The sequence below is a fragment of the Mugil cephalus genome, chromosome 17 (genome assembly GCF_022458985.1).
Source record: "Mugil cephalus isolate CIBA_MC_2020 chromosome 17, CIBA_Mcephalus_1.1, whole genome shotgun sequence".
NCBI classification, from domain to species: Eukaryota; Metazoa; Chordata; class Actinopteri; order Mugiliformes; family Mugilidae; genus Mugil; species Mugil cephalus.
The window spans coordinates 15,333,613-15,354,186 of NC_061786.1; the positions used below are offsets into that span (position 1 = coordinate 15,333,613).

At 40.6% G+C, this 20,574-nt stretch overlaps 1 protein-coding gene across 2 annotated transcripts; it reads left to right on the forward strand.

Annotated features, from left to right (window-relative positions):
• Positions 1-220: 220 nt before the first annotated feature.
• fut9a (fucosyltransferase 9a) lies at positions 221-19,559 on the forward strand. Of its 2 annotated transcripts, none has more exons than XM_047611558.1 (3): positions 221-407; positions 16,028-16,269; positions 16,479-19,559. In XM_047611558.1, exon 3 carries the CDS (start codon positions 16,486-16,488, stop codon positions 17,566-17,568), a length of 1,083 nt encoding a protein of 360 aa, XP_047467514.1. In that variant the 5' UTR covers positions 221-407; positions 16,028-16,269; positions 16,479-16,485; the 3' UTR covers positions 17,569-19,559. The 2 variants fall into 2 exon arrangements, with proteins under 2 accessions (XP_047467514.1, XP_047467513.1); XM_047611557.1 differs by lacking the exon at positions 221-407 and adding an exon at positions 10,958-14,204.
• The last annotated feature ends 1,015 nt before the right edge of the window (positions 19,560-20,574 follow it).

Below are 20,574 nucleotides of genomic sequence, written 5' to 3' on the forward strand. Positions count from 1 at the left end.
GGGCATGAGCGAAAACTGGACATATTATTAAGAAATTATATACTTATAAATTAACAAATACTGTGATTACTTACATTACTACATTAACAAATTCAGCAAGAAAGCCGAACTTTAATGAGGACACTTCAAAACTTCAATAAGGACACTGTGTAGACAGTGTCCTTATAAAACCTCCGACCTATAAGGAACTAGTTATATTAAAGGCGTGCTTTCACTTTGAACTCACGTACGTGCACGCTACAACATGTCGCGGGGGAGCTTTGCTGTTAACGCACGACTCGCGCATCATTCCGTAGAAGAGCTTTCCTCTGAACGCACGTTCATCGGACTGATTTCATTGGGAGGGGTACTAAGGGGCCGCACATCTCATCCCGACGGAGAAACTGACTCCCGACACCCTGTGTAAGGTGGGTTCCAAAAACTTCTGCTTGAATTTCTTGAAAGAAATTCTTGTAAAAAGAAAAGAAAAAAAAGAAAAAAGAAAAACTTAAAAAAAGAGAAAAAAAAGAAAAAAAACTTTCGAGCAACTGAATAAAATTATAATTACTAGGTTAAAATCATTCGAATCTGTTAGAACTTGTTTGAACTGCTTTTAGATTCATTATGTTATTCAGTACTGTACAGCATAAAGTATTACGTCGCTTCTGGTAGAATGAACAATAGCCTTCATTGTCGGTCGTCGAGAGCGGTGTATAAAGAGTAAACAGTAAAATTAAACACACACGTACATAGATTTCCCATTTTTCTCTCCATCCATGCACTGTTCTCCAAACAAAAGTATAAAAATATTTACAGAAAACATTATGAACCACACAACCATGTCAGGACTGGGCAAGGAAATAATTGTTTAAAAAAAACAGTGGTTTAAATAAAAGTGGTGACACAGTTTTATTGCTACTTATTACTATTTTATTATTTCTTTGGAACAAAACAGGAGGGTTTGAGGTGTAGTTTTGTTTTATATATTGTAGATTTCTTTACATTCCAACTGTGCTTTCGCGTGACACATAAAACTTTAACCTGTTATCAACCAACTGGCAGGGCATGTTTCTTAGTAAATGGTGTTCCCTGTTTCTGTTTGCATATAGCAGAGCAACACCTAAAACTAATCCTTATCTGTGATACTGCCTGTCTTTGATGCTGTAGTTTGACTGAGAGTAACTGTAATACTATAAAAAGTATTTTAGTATTTTACTGTAATGCAAAATATATAAGGACAGATTATTATCATTAATAATAATAATAACACATTTTACATCATCTTATAAAAACAGCAAAGCATAAAACATAAGAATAAAACATTCAGAAATGCATTTGGAAATGTCCTCTAGACAACTCCTGCATGACTAGCATGGATTCTCATGCACAGTTTTGTCTGACTTTTCTGTGGCAAACCACAGTTGACTACAGCAGACATGACAGCAAAGACCTGATTGGCTCATAGAGATCGTAAGAGAAACTTAACAGACATACAGGAAACCACACACAGAGCTCTCTGTGTTGAACTATGAGAAAATAAAAATAATTGCAGAATGATTGCCAACGACTTAATTTCTCTGGACCGTAGATGGGTTTACCTGGGTCCCACTGGTTTCTGCCAGTTCGGAGCTGATAGTACTGCTGGACATCTTCCAATTTCAAAGGGAAATAAGCTTGCTGCATGTTTCCTTGTCCGACCACTGCGCCCGCAAGCCTCAACATTATCTGTTTTTTGTGCCTTTTCCAAAGAGCTGTAATAGCACCATGAAATACCAGTCTGCTTGTTGGTCTGGGGGAGGTCTTGCTGATGCAGTGTAACTATTTTGTATTTTGTTGTTGTGCTCAGTCTTGCCATAGTGTTTTTACCTGTGACCAACTCAACAACCCCATTTCGGTTGCAGAGTTTGTTCCTCTCCCAGTTTTAGGCCTCCTACACAGCTACTTCTGTTTCGTTACAGACTGTGTTTCAACCTACATGTGACAATCCTACAAAATCCCTGACTTTTTGCAAGTGTACTTACAAGCACTGATGCTGGTTTGAAGGCAAAGTGTAGTGACAGCATGTGATTTAGATTTTTCATTTGTACGCTCACTTCGCATTTTGTAAATTGATAAAACTAAACTATCATTATTTATATTTTTATAGACGGAACAGTATTATACATTACATTATACATAGAGTATTATACACACTCCGCAGGAAGGAGTTTTCTTTTATCCGAAGCTCTTCTATCTTAAAGTACCACACCAATGCGTCAGTCTAGGATTATGCTAGCACTTCGGCTAACGCATCACGCAGTTTGCCACAAACCAAGACCTAGACAAGCTAACACATGCTTACTTGTGGTGATGTTACCGATACAGCCGACTTCTTTTCCGATCTGATACTGAGTAAAATTCAGACTGGTATCGGCGATACCAATCCAATACCGACACTTCATGTAAATACACCGTAATGTGTCTGGGAAACCTAAAAAAAAAAAATGGAAACTTACATCTTAATTCTGTCCTCTCATTATAAACGTCTCATATCCTGTGTTGTGGTTTAACCTGAGGTGTTTCACAAGGTTTACTGTGTTGCCACAGTTCAAATTTATTCACATTCCACTCGAATGACTTAAGTATTGAAAGTATCTACATTTTTATTTGAGAAACGATTTTAGAGCTTAAAGACCTGGTATGGAAATTATCCATATTTCAGTATCGGCTTGCACATCTCTGCTGGCTTGCAAATATCTCACCACTTCTGCAATTACTGTTCTGTGTATGAGTCAGCAACATTATAAATAAGAAGTGGTCAGCTCTCCTCTCAACAATGTCAAAAGGTTGTGTGTGTGTGTGTGTGTGTGTATGTGTGTGTACACATGTATACTGTGGCATTAATGAAACTGTGAATATGCTGAATGAACCTTGACTGACGTCATGAAGGCACTGCCGCCATCTTGTATTTGTACCTGCAGCAAAAATGAGTCAGTCGGCTCAGCATTTGATTGTTGCCGTTGTTAACACTCTGGCGAATGCTTGTGGTTTTATGAGTGTTTATTTCTATGTGCAACGAAGCTACAGTGACATATAACTTCCCTCGTGGATCATTAAAGTCTGTCAAGGTCTAATGTTGTGGATTCGCTGTCTGTCCAGCTGTGGTAGCAGGCAGAATACAAAGTTTAATGCAATATATTCAAAGATTAACTTCGTGAATGGCATGCCAATGTATATATGTGTGTGTGTGTGTCTGTGTGTGTATATATATTTGACCTCAACTGATGATGGAACGAGTAGATTCTCATTTCTCAAACAGCCATGTGGAAAGACACATCCTCTGGCCGTGGGAAAGATGTTAGTCTGCTTGAGATGGGGTCAAAGAGGAAAAATTGAAGAAAACAACAATAGCGCTATTTTAAATAGTGAAAGTAAAAGCATTTTCACACGCACAACGTGAAGGGAACTAAAGACATTGGGAGTGAACAGCTGTGTAGCCAAACCACTAAAAAAAAAAAAAAACACTAATCAGTGAGACTAACTGAGAAGAAAAGGCTTCAAGTGATGCACCCATCATCCTATTGTCTACTCTACAAGCCTGTGGGGGTAGTGCGACATGATCTGAGGTTGCTGCAGTTGCTCAGGTCTAGGTTCAGCAACATTATGCCCAAAGAACGAGGTCAGTTGTTTACCTGGATATACTGAATGACTAGGCTATTCCATCAATACCTTGATCTGCATGACTCACTTTCTTGCATACACTTTAAACCATTGGCAAACCACAGTTGGCAGCAGCGGAGTTGACAGCAAAGATATGATTGTCTCAGATATCATAACAGAAACTCAAGAGACATACAGGAAACCACACAGTCACAAAGTGTTGAGCTATAGGAAATTAAATGATATTTGATTTGTGCAGCCATGGTTAGCCGTTGAACGTTTGCCAACAACTCACAGTAAACTATAATTATACTGTAGTGGGAGAAAGTACGGCCAAGACAAAGAGTGTCCGTATATAGACTTACACTCTCTCTCTTAAATGCTGATATTCATTTCGCTCCATTTTTCTCTCCAAACATGCACTGTTCCATCTCCAAGAATTACACCTTGTAATAGAAGTTACTATTGTTTTTGCTATTTTATTCATTTTTTGGAACGAAGCCAGAGGGTTTGAGATGTAGTTTTGTAGTACTACAGTATTTTTTTGTAGATTGTTTTACATTCCAGTAGTGCTTTCGAATCACACATGTTACTGTAAGCCGATAACAACCAAACTGGTAGGGCAAGTTTCTTGGGAAACTTTAGATTGCTTTACATCCAAGCGTGCCAAATGTTTGTTATTGCCACACATGAAACTATAAGCTGCCAACTAGAAGGGCACATTTCTTAGCAAATGGTGCTCCTTGTTTCTGTTCGCATATAGCAGAGCAACACCGAAATTAGTTTGTGGAAAACTATTCTTTATCTGCGGTCATTATGAACAATGATGGCCATGACGATGAACAATAGGTTTAGTTAAAAATTAAGCAGTTGTTTGAACAAAAGGCAGGCCAATGGGCAGCCTTTGGTGGCACGGTTGTTGTTGTTTTTTTGCTATTTTATTTTATTTTATTTGTTTTTTTTGGAACAAAGCAAGAGGGTTTGACATAACCTTGTCAGAACTATACAAGGCAATGATGCCCATGATATACCAGCAATAGTTTTGGTTAAAAATTATTGAATGGCTTGAACAAAAGGCAATGGAATTAAATTTACAAGCTGCAACTTGTAAATCGTGGGCATGGTTATGTGTCATTATGCAGTAAACTAAAATAGTTTTTATAGTATTACGATTACAAGACGTTACATTACTCTCATTCTAACTAAAGATTAGCAGCACTGCTGATAAAGAATAGTTTTCCACAAACTAATTTCGGTGTTGCTCTACTATATGCGAACAGAAACAAGGAGCACCATTTGCTAAGAAACGTGCCCTTCTAGTTGGCAGCTTATAGTTTCATGTGTGGCAATAACGAACATTTGGCACGCTTGGATGTAAAGCAATCTAAAGTTTCCCAAGAAACTTGCTCTGCCAGTTTGGTTGTTATCAGCTTACAGTTACATGTGTGATTCGAAAGCACTACTGGAATGTAAAACGATCTACAAAAAAATACTGTAGTACCACAAAACTACATCTCAAACCCTCTGGCTTCGTTCCAAAAAAATGAATAAAATAGCAAAAAAAAAAAAAAAAAAAAAAAATAGTAACTTCTATTACAGGGTGTAATTCTTCTACTTTGGGGATGGAACGGCGCATGTTTGGAGAGAAAAATGGAGCGAAATGAATATCAGCATTTAAGAGAGAGAGTGTAAGTCTATATACGGACACTCTTTGTCATGGCCGTACTTTCTCCCACTACAGTATAATTGTAGTTTACTGTGAAACTAAATATTGCGAGTTGTTGGCAAACGTTCAGCGGCTAACCATGACTGCACAAATCAAATATCATTTCATTTCCTATAGTTCAACACTTTGTGACTGTGTGGTTTCCTGTATGTCTATTGAGTTTGTATTATCTGAGACAATCATATCTTTGCCGTCACCTCTGCTGCTGCCAACCTTTCTAACATATCGCCAATGGGCACTCTTTGGTGTCACAGTTATTGTTTTTTACTATTTTTTGTAACAAAGCAAGAGCATTGAGATAATGTGATTCACAGTCCAAAAAAATACACTGTAACACTACAAAAAGTATTTTAATGTATTTTGTAATTTTGTCTATTTCTACTGTATTCTATCATGCTATACAGCACTATAAAAATTATGTAAATAGATTATTGCTAATTATAACAGTTACTGCTAAAATTGTAGTAATTGCATACATTATATAATAACCTATATATCAAAAGGTAGTCCAAACAATGTTCTTAACCCCAAAATTGAGAATCAAATGCAATGATGCGTACAGTCTTTGCTACTGGTAGCACGGTTGCCAGCAACTTACAAACTTTTATCTGAACGCAAACTGTAATTAAACAGTAACCTTACGGCCATAACAAAGAATGGCAGTGCGCTCAAATTATTTTAGAGGTGGTTAATGTTTGCACGATTCTCCATATCTGTCTATAATTTTCATATCAGTGTATCATTCAGTATAACAGTGTAGATTCATCCAATTTTCATACGCAAATACTGTTTTATTGCATAATATGTTATGGTTAATAGTAATATGTCCATATATGTGTGTGAGACCATTCATGGTGTTACATTTGATAATTATCAGCAAATTATGAATATAATAATGAAGTAATAATAATTATTATTACATATTACATTAAAATAAGAATATATAAAATAATATAAAGCTTCCATTAATAATTATTTTAAAATAATAATAATAAGAAGAAGAAGAAGAAAGAAAGAAAGAAAGAAAGAAAGAAAGAAAGAAAGAAAGAACAAAACAACCAATAATTATAAACCTAATAACTGTTTGGGCCACCGTTAGCAGCGACAACTGCAACCAAGCATTTGCGACGAGTCTTCTGAAGCACTGTGGAGGAATTTTGTTCCACTGATCTTTGCTGAATTGTTGTTATTCAGCCACATTGGAGAATTTGGAGCACGAACCACCTTTTTAAGTTCACGCCACAGCATCTCAATGGGATTCACTATTTTTGACTTTTCATGGGTCCATTTATCACAGAAAGTCTTCCAGGACCTGAAGCAGCAAAACAGCCCCAGGTCACCACACCACCACCACCAGCTTTTACTGTGGGTACGATGGTCTTTTTCTGAAATGCTGTGTTACTTTTACACCAGATGTAATGGGATACACGCTTTCCAAAAAGTTAAACTTTTGTCTCGTCAGTCCAGCATTTTCCCCTGTTGTTGCAGGGTCTTTTGTGACCTCTAGGAGGATTTGTCCCTGCCCAAAGCTTTACAAATGGCTTTCTGACCTTTTCCAGACTGATAGATCTCAATTACTTTCTTTTTCATTTGTTCCTAAATTTATTTGGATCTCTGCGTAATGTCTACAGGTCTGCTTCACTTTGTCAGGCAGGTCCTATTGAGGCAGTGATTTCATGATTGAGAACATGTGCAGTAATCAGACTGGGTGTGGCTAGAGAAATTGATCTCAGGTGTGATAAAGCACAGTTAAGTTATATTTTAATGGGACATGCAAACACCTCTTCATACAGGGCCATGTAGGTTTGGATATTTTCCCCCTTAATAATAAAAAGCTTAATTTAAAAAACTGCATCTTGTGTCGTCTTTGTCTTATGAAAATAAATCAATAAATAAATTCCCCTGCTTGCACTGGCTCCGTACATCCAACGTACATCTGACACACAATACAGAAGGTTTAAAACAGTCTTCACATAGTGCTTCCCCTTGGCAAACGCGATATCCAATAAATAAGTGATTTATTTTTATTATTATTGCCTTTATACCAAATAACTATAAAGGTATTGCCACTGTAGTCCCTGTAATCCTACCAAGCAGTATTGCAGTCGACTCTTCTACCTCACCTCGTGATTACAGTCTGTGTATTTGTGTAACGATGACGCATTTATTGACAAAATGGCGCCGCGCCAGGTGGCCGCTTGTTACAGCAGCTCCATATGTCCTTATGTCTTTTTGTGTATATTCCTTTGCTGACTTCTGCACAAACATTTCTGTCTACTGAGTGGCATCATGTACGCTAAAACTGTGTCACCATTTCTGCTTATTTTTACCCAGTCCATTACACCATGACTCAACAGGTAGCGCACACTCCATTGTTTACACCCTGGATCAGCTGTTAGTCCTAAGTAGCGCAGGCCAGCTAACCGGCTAATCGCGATAGCAGCGTACGCAACGTCCTCCACTCAACTGTAAACAGGCTACAAACACAGCATCCACAAGCCCTCATCCTAATTACTGGGTACTTTAACAATGCCTCTCCCACCTCCACACTGCCAACATTCAACCAATACATCACCTGCCACACCAGAGGAAGCAAGACCCTCAACCTCTTTTACGCCAACATTAAGGAGGCATACACCTCAGCCCCCCTCCCTCACCTGGGGAGATCTGATCATGACCTGTCGTGGGACGTGTGAGGACCACGGGGAGGACACCGACAGTCTCACCAGCTCAGTGTGTTTACATGCAGAGCTTAATCGAGCTATGCTCAAAATTCGACTTTCTGACTACAGTCCTTCTCCCAGTTTACATGCAGCACAAGACAATCGAATAACTGTTTTCCTCTTCCACACTAGGTGGCGATACGTGTCTTTTCAGCGGGATAATACCACGTCAACACGGCCCTATTTCCGGTTGACCTATTGCGTGATATAATAAACAAGAGTCGTTCATGTGGCAGACCGGCATTTCAAACAACAACCAGACGGATAATAGTACATTTTTTAATCTCATACGTTACGTTGCGCTACTTCTGGTGTCTGTCCCTCAGACGGTTCTTCTAGCGGCTCCGTTCGTCTACTTCTTCTGCGATTGGCTTTCTTGGACGTTTTTGTTCCGGGGTCACACGCCAGCGCAGTGGTTGTGGAGCATGCGCACATGCATTATCGGATTGAAAACTCAGATTCCACTCGCACTACCTGGGTGTCTCAGCCGGATAATGAGAACTCCGATTTTAATGGGAGTAACGTGTTTACATGCACTTAAGTTCTCCTGTTATAGTCCAATTAAGGCAATAATTCGTTTTTTTTTTTTTTCACGTGCATGTAAACGTACTGACTGATTACATAAACGTTTGTGCAGACTCACCATTCCCACCAGGACTGTAAGACTGTTCTCCAACAATAAACCTTGGATTACTTGTGACATCAAGGCTCTCCTCAAGGAGAAAAAGAGGGCTTTCAAGTTGGGGGATAGGGAGCAGGTGAACTATGCAAAAAGAACTGAGGAGGAAGATCAGGGAGGGAAAAGGCAGCTACAGGAGGAGGATGGAAGAACAGCTGCAGCAGAATGATGTCAGTGGGGTCTGGAGGAGTTTGAAAACCATCTCAGGACACAGCAACTCCAGATCTGAGCTGGCCAGAGACCAGGAGTGGATGAACGACCTGAACCTCTTCAACGTGAGCCTGAGGTTGCAAAAGGTACTGCTACTGTGGGAGTCATCCTGCGTGGTACAGGTGCCCACGTCATCTCAACCCAGCGACTTCAACGACTGCCGACCAGTGGATCTAACAGCCCACCTGGCAAAGACCCTGGAGAGGCTGGTCTTCCAACAACTGCACCCCCTGGTGAGCTCATCTGCTGACCCACCGCAGTTCGCCTACCAGCCTGGCATCGGAGCTGACGACGCTGTCATCTTCCTCATGCAGAGATCCCTGTCCCACCTGTAGAAGTCTGGAAGCACTGTGAGAATCATGTTCTATAATTTCTCCAGTGCCTTTAACACCATTCAGCCAGAACTCCTAAGGGACAAGCTGGACCACGTTGGGGTGCACTAACAGCTGTCTGCCTGGCTCCTGGACTCCCTCTCCAACAGACCACAGTTTGTGAGGACAAAGGACTGTGTGTCGGACACAGCGATCTGTAGCATGGGGCAGCGCCGCAGGGGACAGTCCTGGGCCCTCTCCTCTTCACTATCTACACTGCCGACTTCACCCACCACACGACCAACTGTCACCTAAAGAAGTCCTCGGACGACCCATCGTCGGTCTCATCAACAACATTGGAGACGAAGTGGGCACCGAGAACTGAACAACAACTTTGTGGCTTGGTGCCTGCAGAACCACCTCCGGATTAATGTCAAATCAAAGAGCTGGTTGTGGACTTCCGCCTGAGCAAAGCCACTCCCCCACCACGGGTGAACATCCAGGGAACGGACACTGAGATAGTGGACTCTTACAGGTACCTGGGATGTTCACCTAAACAAGAACTTGGACTGGACTGATAACACTCAGGCACTATACAGGAAGGGTCAAAGCAGACTTCACCTGCTGCGGAGACTGAGGTCCTTCGGAATACAGGGCGCCCTCCTGAGGTCCTTCTACAACTCTGTGGTTGCGTCAGCCATCTTCTATGATGTCGTCTGCTGGAGCAGCAGCATCATGGCAGTATAGGGAAAAAGAGTGAACAAGCTAGTGAAGAAAGCCGACTCAGTCCTGGGCTGCAGTCTTGAGCCTGTGGAGGCGGCGGGGGACAGGAGGATATTGGCGAAACTGTCGTCAATCATGGACAACACCTCCCACCCCCTGCATGAGACTGTCAGAGCCCTGGAAAGCTCCATCAGCGCCAGGCTTCTTCATCCACGATGCGCAAAAGAGCGGTACCGCAGGTCCTTCCTCCCCTCTATTGTTAGGCTCTACAAGCAGGCATGCTCCCAGTAGACCCACAACTACATTAATTAATTCATGTAGTTACTAATTAATTACCGTTTATATTTCGTTTATATACCTGCCATTTTTTGCACTGTCCACATCTCCCTGCCAATGGGAGATGTGTGAACAGATACGTACATTTATATTATTGTTATTGTTGTAATATAGCTTTTTTATATATTTCTTTGATATTTTTTATATTCTATTTTTTTTAGTACACCCATATTTGCACTGTGTGCACTGTTTGTGATGTTGAATATTGAATGTCTGCTGCTGGTAACAATGAGATTTTCCCCACTGTGGGATGAACAAAACATTATCTTATCTTATCTCATCTTATCTTATCTTTCATGTTCTTTCGGGAACGCGGAAGAACATTCCCAAAAGCGTTTCCTTAGTACTGTTGGCGCTCACCCTAGTCACACCACACTAAGTAAAAAAAAAAATGCCTCAACTAAACAAGGTTAATAGTCTAATAAAGATTAGAATAAACTGATACGTTTATGTTCCTGGCAAGTGTTTGCCTGGTATGACCTTCATTTGGAATCAGGCCCTTAGAGTCCCAGGGTCACTGGTCATGGGGGTGGCCTAATCTGTAGTATTTTTATGATGAGTTTTAAATGTTGTCACATTTTAAGTAATAGATATCACCATGAACCTTCTCCAGTTGATTACTTACATGAATACATTTTTTTTTCTTGTGTTCCATGTTTTCTGAGAATTAATATTTAAATATGCAAATGAGGAGTTATCTACTTAAATATGCACTCATTTGCATACATTTCCAGAATAGAAATCTTCAAAATTCATGTACCATTATGTTAACATATTATATTTCCGGGTATTTAGGTAGGGGGAATTTTAGATGTCGCCCTGCATTAGACTGGCGCCCAATGACAGCTTCCAGCAACCCCTGTGACCCTTATGAGGATAAGCGGTGGTGGAAGATGAGATGAGATTTTGGATGTCTCTTTTTATCACTCCATAAATCACAAAATATTGTCAACAGCCCAAAAAAAAAGTTAAATGTTATATAAATGAGGCTCTGAATGATGAGTGAGAAAAATCCCCTCTGTAAATACCTGCAGAATGTAGTTAAGATTAATCTGGAACGTTTGGTATATGCATGTGGTAGTGAAGTGGATATGTCTGTGTAAACTACATAAAATAAGATACATATTGTTTTTTATTGCAGCAGAGGTAAAAGTGGAGCAGCAGTGGGGAAAGTGTAAATGTCTAAACATGTATTGCACCAGGTTTTTAGAATAAACAGAAATAGACATAATAGCAGCATCAATGTACTTACAAGTCTGTTATTGCACATTCTATATTACGTAGAATGTTGCATGTGAGAGTTCGAGGTGGTGATGGCTCTCGGAAAGAAACTGTTTTTCAGTCTGCTTTTCCGTGCACCGATACATCTGTAGCTCCTCCTAGAGGGCAACAGCTTAAACAGCTGAGAACCAGGGTGTGAATTGTCCTTGGTGATATTGCGAGCTCTGCTGAGGCACCGCGAGTGTTGATGTCCAGGATCAGGGAGGGGAGAGGGCAGCCAGAAATCCTGTGGGATGCCTTCACTGTCCTCTGAAGCCTCGCTGTGTCCACCTCGGTGCAGCTCCTGAACATTGTTCATAGATAAATACTGGTGTTTATATGCGTATTGGGTTTCTTAAATGTGCTGTCCCAGTAGAGACAGTGGATGTCGCTGGCTCTGGTGCAGTGCCATGTTCAGAGCTGGTGGAGCCCTGAGGAAACATTTCTGTCCAGGTATAGTAGCATTAGCTTTAGAATGATATGAATTGTAAATGTCCATCAGACAGTCGCTGCGGAATCAAAACAAATGTGGTTTGCACACAGCATGCAGATAACTAACTAATCTAGCAAAGAGTTGGTTAAATCTGCTGCTAGTTTTAGCTAGATAGATTAACTTCCACCCTACACATGTTAAGCTAGTTGGGGGACAAACTTACCAGTGCTGTCGTGGTTCGAAGCTGGAAGGAGTCGCATCTGAACACATGTATAGATGACAGTCTGAATTTCAGTCAAAAGTCACTCTTCCAACGCTTTCCAGAGAAATGTCTGAGAGTGGAGCGGTCCCATCACAACACTGATCAGAGTGAAGCTTTTATTTTGGTACTTCCGCTGAATGGCATGGTCAATTAGCATATAAGCTATTAGCATTCAGATTTAACATTTAGTAAATGTGATTTAAAAAAGTGACTTTAAAAATTCTCTCATCATTTTTTTAGTGTTTTAGAGCTAACTGTATGGAAAACTGGGTGCTCATATTAGCATGTGCAACTTTACAGACAGCGCCCCATACATCCCTAATACTCCACAGTGATAGTTCCCATTACTTAGATTATTCCACCAAAAGCTCAGATCGAGTTGCCTGCAGGAGTAAGCCATGCTCAGTGGAGGAGTGGGCAGTAATTTAGTAATCCCTCTGACACACGCACAAAAAGTTACAGTCCACAGCTAAAATATCTTAGCTAAACTTTCTGTTCACTACTCAAAGTACTGTCCAGTGGTGGATTAAAGTCAGGAACACTGGAAGAGTGTTTGCTGTGTAGCCTGAAAATTGTTTAGTCATCCTTCTCTCCCAGCAATGAACAACTCAACATTCTGAACAACTTATGTCGCAGTTTTACCACCAACCTAACTAAAACCCAAAAGAAAGTCGCAATGTATCCTGAAGTCTTCTCCAAAATGTCATCAGCTGCCAAGCCAGTTGACTGATCTTTGGGATACATTAAAGGATTATCTTATTTTAGAGGATTAAAGGATTATTTTGTGTGATTTCAGGTGTTGCATTTCACTATTTACCCTGTATTGTCACTGAGAAAGAAAGAAAGAAAGAAAGAAAGAAAGAAAGAAAGAAAGAAAGAAAGAAACAAAGAAAGAAAGAAAGGAAAAAAATGCAAACGAATTCCATTCGCTCAAAACTGAAAATGAAATTATAGTTTACCACAAAGAAAACATTGTGCAGTATACATGACACTGTACGTCTACTGCGACATTTAACTGTGTGTTATACAGGGGTGTTTTCTCTGAATGACTCTTTCACATATCTTACTTTAAATGATAAATTAAGTACATCACCTGATAGCAGGGGGTGTACGAGTGGAAGACTTAAATAGAGTTGCTTAATTCAGAGCTAGGGTCTCCTTTCGTTTCATTTACATGAATCGCTTTACAAATGTGGTGAGCATTTGCATAAATGAAGACAAGTGAGTGGCTGTGGTGCACTGTCACCATTAACTGGCGGACACAGTTCAGCTCTAACTAACAGTGGTCCCTTACAGGTTTGCCATTATCTTGGCGTTGGCCAAGTGAGACGCACCAATAAGCCATTACTGGTTTCTATCAGCACAGAAAATCTGTTAGTGTGCTGAAAGCTGGGGAAGACGCGTGGAGCGTTTATAAGCCACGAAAATCTCAGCATCCAACATATACGCAAGAGCTCCGCAACAGCCCACAGCTGCATTGACGGTAAACAGAGCAAGGTAGCGCATGGGCAGCCAGCAGGGATTTATTCCACATCGCATCACATCCCTGAACATACATGGCGTCCTCACACACGGAGCCATGCATTTAGTGTGCAAGCTGACGAGGTAGTAGTATTTTTTTTTTTTTTTTAAATCATTAGCCTACTATTATTTTCGCAGCCATCTTTATCTGCGTCGGTGCAGAGCAGTGAGAAAGAATCGGCTCATATCGCTACGGTAGGTGTCGTTTTTTCAAGATCAAGACGATGGATGCGCTCTCGCCCGAATCTATCCCTGCGACTACGGCGGACGGGTTACGGCTTGATTTTTTATTCCAAACGCATCCCCATCTTCCGTATGTTGCAAGGTGCCTTTGAGAAGGATACGGACCTCTGAAGGAAATGAGGAGATCGCTCTGTTTTCACTATTTTGACTGTCGAGATGGTGAGTATGCATGGATGTTTTTTTTCTCCTCTCCCCTCACCCAATGCCTGAGCAACGGTACCTGTTTTTAACGGCGCATCCTCCCCAGCTAATTAGAAACGATCTCCGCTGTCAATGTCAAAACACACTGACTGCATGTTTCCCATTTCCCCCTTTTTTGTTTGCTTCTTTTTGCACTGCATTATTATTATTATTATTTTAACTGTAATGCATGAGGTTTTCCACTGGTGAATGTGACTGGTATTTTAAATCGCATATGGCTACCCTTAGCTGTGTCTGCAGCGTGAATACTATAGCCTGCATGTTTCAGCATCCCCCTCTCCTCCACGCCGTTATATGCATTCTTTGCGTTTTTCCCTTGGAACCGGGGTGTCGTTTTGGTCAACATGGATCTCTGCTGTTCGTCAACTTCAACGCAGTGCCACGCCGAATAGACAACCATTTTAAAGAGCGGCTCCACCATATAGCATCACGTTTTAAAATGACCTTCAGTGCCTGGTGGCTGGAAATTAGTCCTCACCTGCTGGCATGTGGAGTGTCCGTTTTCAGCCAGTGCAATGCCCTTTCTGACAGAGTATGCACAAATCGTGGGGCAAATCTATAACCAAAAGGTATATTTTCCTGGACATGAGCTCTTTCGCCTGTGGTATACCTCTTACTAAAAACCCCTTCTGGGATTGGATGCATCTCTGTGACTGATGCTGCCAAAATCTGTGGCTGCATCTTTTTTTTTTTTTTTCTCCTTCTTTCTGCTCTCAAGTCATTTCAAACGCTGCAGACTACTCACCCATGTGGTGCACTTTCACTGGCCCAAATACATCACAATGCATTTGCTAAAACCACAGCTAGGTTGTTTAAAATGTGAATGAGCTAGTTTCGTTGGTACAGAGACAGGGCACAATAAAAAAATTGTGAATCCCTCTTATATTAGACTCTGGCCATAGCACCATCTTTGCGGATCTGACTTTACCACACACTACATATTTAATAAGCCTGATTTGATCTCTATATATTTATAATATATATATATATATAATATATATATATATATATATATATATATATATATGTATATGTATATATATATATATATATATATATATATATATATACATATGAAGGCATATGTGAGCTGCGTCCTCTGTAAACCAAAGAGCTTATCACTGCCGCTGTCAGAAAGCATATTTCAGCGGTGTAAGAGGATTTGTCCATGAAAACGTATCACCATGAGTCTTTAAAAGGAGTTATACTCAGCTCTCCAGGTTTGAGTAGCCTTACCATGTAGACCAATTGGTGGACCAAAGTCAAAGGTGATGGCAAAGCTGATGGGAACGTTGCCTCTATTTTGCAGATCGCACAAAGGATATCAGCGTTTGACTTGTTGACACGGTTCAGCTGCAGCAAAAACATCATCTCCAAATGCTTATTTTAGGGATCTCAGTCTGCTCATAAGGCCTCTTTATGCAACCTGCTGGTGTGTAGAGCACGAGAGGCAGGGGCGCTTTCTGATCTCCTCCACCTTAAGATGGCAGCATACTGTCACAACAACAACCTAAAAATGATAATAATAATACTAACAGCTGACCTCACAACCATGCTTAACTGGAAATGTTCAGATAATATTCATGATTAACCTGCTATGCTTAAAATAATATCCGTGCTCTTGCTAAGTTTTCCGACTAATTAAGAGACTGTGGAGATTAAGCTCATGTCTGCATGTGTATTGCATTTGATCTCCAGACACGGTTTTGTTTCTTCTCGTTCTCCTAGCCTATCCCCTCTCATCCCCTCTGATAATTCTCTCCCTCTCTGTTCACCTAAAGGAGGTATCACTAAGAAGACCTGTGCATTCAATATCAACACCTCATTACACCGTTAAGGATAATTACTATTCTGTGTAACGGCAAAGAAGCACCTGGTAGCTCTGGCCTGCAAAGCTTTCTTCTATGAGCGGTCAGTGACAGAGGTGATTGATCCAGCTGTCGATTCAGTTTGGGAACTTTGCCCTCCAATTCTCACAACCTCTACTTGGGCTTGGATTTCAACATTCAGTCAAATACACCAGGTTTGTATAGCAATGTGATTGAAGAGCCTTCACATTTTTCTTAATAACCCAATATTGTCTGTTTTGTGTAATATATACAGTATAATAGATATTATTAATTTATAATGGTAATGTGCAAGACACATACATGATCAGATAATTAGTGTTGATGGTGTTTCCTGTTGACCGTGACTTTATTCTGTGTTTTCTCTTTGGTGTGTCCTTTTCAGACAGAGTATGTCATCTACAGCTTCTCACAAAATCCTACGACCCCTTCTGCTCGGTACTGTCATCCTGGGATGCTTTGTGACTGTGTTTTTCATGTATTTTAAACCATCCACTAGCTGGCTAACAAGCCCTTTAGAGTCAACGGAATCCACAGACCGAGTCAAGAACATCTTCTCCACCAAGAGTGATAAAAACGTCACCACCGTTCTGATCTGGCTTTGGCCCTTCGGACAAACCTATGACCTGACCGTTTGCAGCTCCCTCTTCAACATCGAAGGCTGCTTCATCACAGCGGACAGAAACCTCTACAACAAGTCAGATGGGGTCATCATCCATCACAGAGACATTGGCAGTGATCTGTCCAACCTGCCACAGCACCTGCGACCATCGTTCCAAAAGTGGATATGGATGAACTTAGAGTCACCGTCACACTCGTCTCAGCTTCCTGGGATAGGGAACTTGTTCAATCTGACTCTCAATTACCGTCAGGATGCTGACATTGAAGTGCCTTATGGGTCCATTGTAGCAGCGGAGGCCGAGGACGACTTTGTTCCACCCAGCAAAAACAAACTCATCTGCTGGATTGTGAGCAACTGGAACCAGGAACACGCTCGGTCAAAATATTACAATGAGTTGTACAAACACATTGAGATTCACACATACGGACAGGCCTTCGGGGAGCACATCTCTGACAAAGACTACTTCCCAATCGTGGCCAGCTGTAAGTTCTACCTGGCTTTCGAGAACTCTATCCACAAGGACTACATTACTGAGAAACTGTACAACCCACTCTCCGTAGGCACAGTGCCAGTGGTTCTCGGACCGCCCAGGCAGAACTACGAGAACTTCATCCCAGGAGGCGCCTTCATCCACGTGGACGACTTCAAATCACCCAAGGAGCTGGCCAATTACCTGCTGCTCCTGGACAAGAACGAGGAATTGTACCTCAGATACTTTGAGTGGCGGAGGCACTTTAAAGTGAAGAAGGCCCATTTCTGGGCAGAGCACACATGCCTGGCTTGTGATTACCTGCGTAGGCACAAGGAGTACAAGGCATTCACTAACCTTGACAAGTGGTACTGGGGTGCATAGTGCATGAAGGGCTATGCAGTGTTTGTTATGCTTTAAGATTTTTGTGTATGGGTAAACATGGAGGTTCATTACTGTTCTGTCCAGAGCAGTGGGTCATTTTTTTGGTTCAGGGGCACAATGTCGGAATCCAGCTTTTTATTTAATTTTTTACTAAGCCTTACTTTGCCTTCATTGATTCATTTATTATTTATGATTTAGATTTTTTTTTTTACGAATTACAAATGCACTTCCGTATATTGATTTATGTTTTTTTTGTTTATTTTTTTACTATTTGGTTTTTCATTGTATGAATGTTTCCTTGCAACATTCATTGTGCAGGGTTGTTGATTCTTCTTCTTACGTGGTATAAATGTGACCGAAGTGACACAGCAGTAAAGCTACCGAAAGAAATGTGCACGAATGCAATCATGTCATACTGAGGGCAGGGCTTCTGAACTCAACATTACATATATATTTATAGATGTTTCTGGACGGTTTTGTTTACACTCCTGTTTACAGCACTATACCACACACTCAAGATCATGCCACAAAAAAAGATCACTATCTAAACGAGCAATGCGTTTCAGCAGCACTCAGCAGCTACTGGCAAAACAGTTCCAAGAAAGTACTGTGCAAACCATGTGAACATTTTATGCAAGATGAGCCGGGACTTTTTGGTCAAAGTCTCAAATATGTTTTAGATTATCATTTTGATATACTTTCAGTGTCAAAGGGACCATCATTGATGTAAATTAGGACGATTCCAATTATTTTTATGAGTATGGTTCCAAATGCCACCATCAAACGTGTATATAAACCTTGTAAAGACTAAAGCATAAACTGATCCTTTCTTGGCCCTCCGACTGGATGCTGACCCAGTAACTAGAGGGCTTCTGCCATGGATACCATTGCTAATGCTGACCGTACTTCTGGTTAGACTAACAAACTGAGCAGGAAACTGTTTTGTCAAAGGATCAATTCGATCAAACGGGCCCACTAGCAAATCATTCCCGTATGTGCAACGAACTGTGGGAACTCAAGACGTCTTTTCATTTGTGGACAAAAGAAGCAAGTTGTTGTATATATTTTTAATGTTCAGATCTCTTTATAACATGCAAATGTTGTCAGGAAGTGAATGTTATTTCGCCGTATCTTTGTAAAGTAAAGCCTGGTGCTTCAAAAGGCTGTGAAACAAGTCGAAATAAAGAGCGACACTCGTGAAGGATTAGCAGAGACGATGCTGTTAGAGTTGTGAAGTGGCCGTTTTCATCAAGAGAGACAGTTTCGCATTCAAGACATTTTTGTGTTATGTGGTAATCCTGTTGGCATGACCCAATTGAAAAAGTTGTGCCAAAAAGCAGCAGAGATATAGCACTTCCATTCATGTTGAGTTGGGTGGCTCACTGTGTTGGTGGCCGTCTTAAAAGGACGCTATTGTGAGCCCACAATCATGTCATTTAAGACCTTGCCCGGCCCCACGAATTAACTATGAAACTGCCACTTCATATTGTACAGTTCCATCTCATGTATGAAAACAAAGCTTTCTTGTCCAATGTGGTTGGTAACTTAAAGGAGTATAAGTTAATTTTTTTAATTATTTTTTTTATTTTTTTGGCGTGCTGTCTGTGTCTTTCATCCTCTTCCCTTTTCCTCTCTTTTTTTGCACAAAAACAAACATGAAGAGCTGATACTTCTGTGTCCTCTTTCTGTGGGTCTCTGAGTGCGTCGCAGCACCAGAAAAACTGAATGGGGACGTCTCTGGATACTGTACGACCTGGCACTGATTTTGCCAGTGTCCTTAAAAACACTATATTTTGGGTGGGATGGAATATAGGTGTGTGATTTCTCCTGAAACGCTCATTTTCTGCTAGTTAAATGAAATAATCAGTGAGTCGGTCAGTACAAGATTTTTGCCAAATCATTGTATTTTGCCAAATGTTGTGTTTTAATTGTAGATGTCACTGATGGTGTCAAAAAGAAAAATAAAGATATGGACAAATGAGCAAACACAAGTGAAGCAAACATTTTGTACAGGAATGCCTGATGATGTATTTGATTGAAATTAAAACCATGAATGAGTGTAGTTTTAGTTTTTTGGTTTGGAGTAGATAAATTCGGTTAAATTTAGGCAGTGTAGGTACCCTTTACCTGTCAGTCTGGCTCAGTCTGCGAAACCAATCACAGCTCTTCCAGCCTGCAACAGTTACATTTCTGTGGAGGTGCATGTCAGGCTACAGTATTAGGGTCTGTGTAGGGTCAAACTGACGCAAAATCTTTGATTGATTAGACATATATATATATATTAATTTTCCCCAACAAATTTAAAGAGGGCGTATTCAGTCCCTATGTTTGTATGTTTATGTTTACGGCAGTTGCACGGCCACCCTACTGTTGCACATGTTTGACATTAGAAAAAAATAAATATTTTAACGTGTGCATTGTTTGAATAGCTTAATATTGCATGTAAAGTGATAATAATCATGTACGTTTATGAATAGCACTAGGCCAAGTTTAATGTAGAACACATATAATAGGCAGGGGGTCCCTACTTAATCTCTCCATCAGTTTGGGGGTCCTTTAATTAATATTTATTTAATAATCTCTGTGCACCACCAGATATGATATGTATGTCACTGTAACGCAGACTGTGATCCAAAATTTCTTTTTTTTTTCATTTAGTGTCTCTAAGTGGCCAGAGAAATGTGTAAAATTCGGCCCCCTTTTGGCAATTCAGTGGTTGTACACACCATCTCCTCCGATATGGTCTGTCCTTTCTCGGTTGCAGTGATTGCACATTCAACATTTACTCGCTCCAACGTGATTGAGTTCCATTTTTCAGTGTAAGAATATGAAATAAACTAAAAGGACTTCACTGTAGTGGTAAACAACACCAACTGCGATCGAAAGTCGAAATCTCCTTTTTGGAGTTCACCAATTCTGTAGGCTACAACATAGATTCAAAGCTTAACTATTGTAAGACAAGCTGACCTAACATTATGTACTGAATGATTTCTACCCTAGAACCAA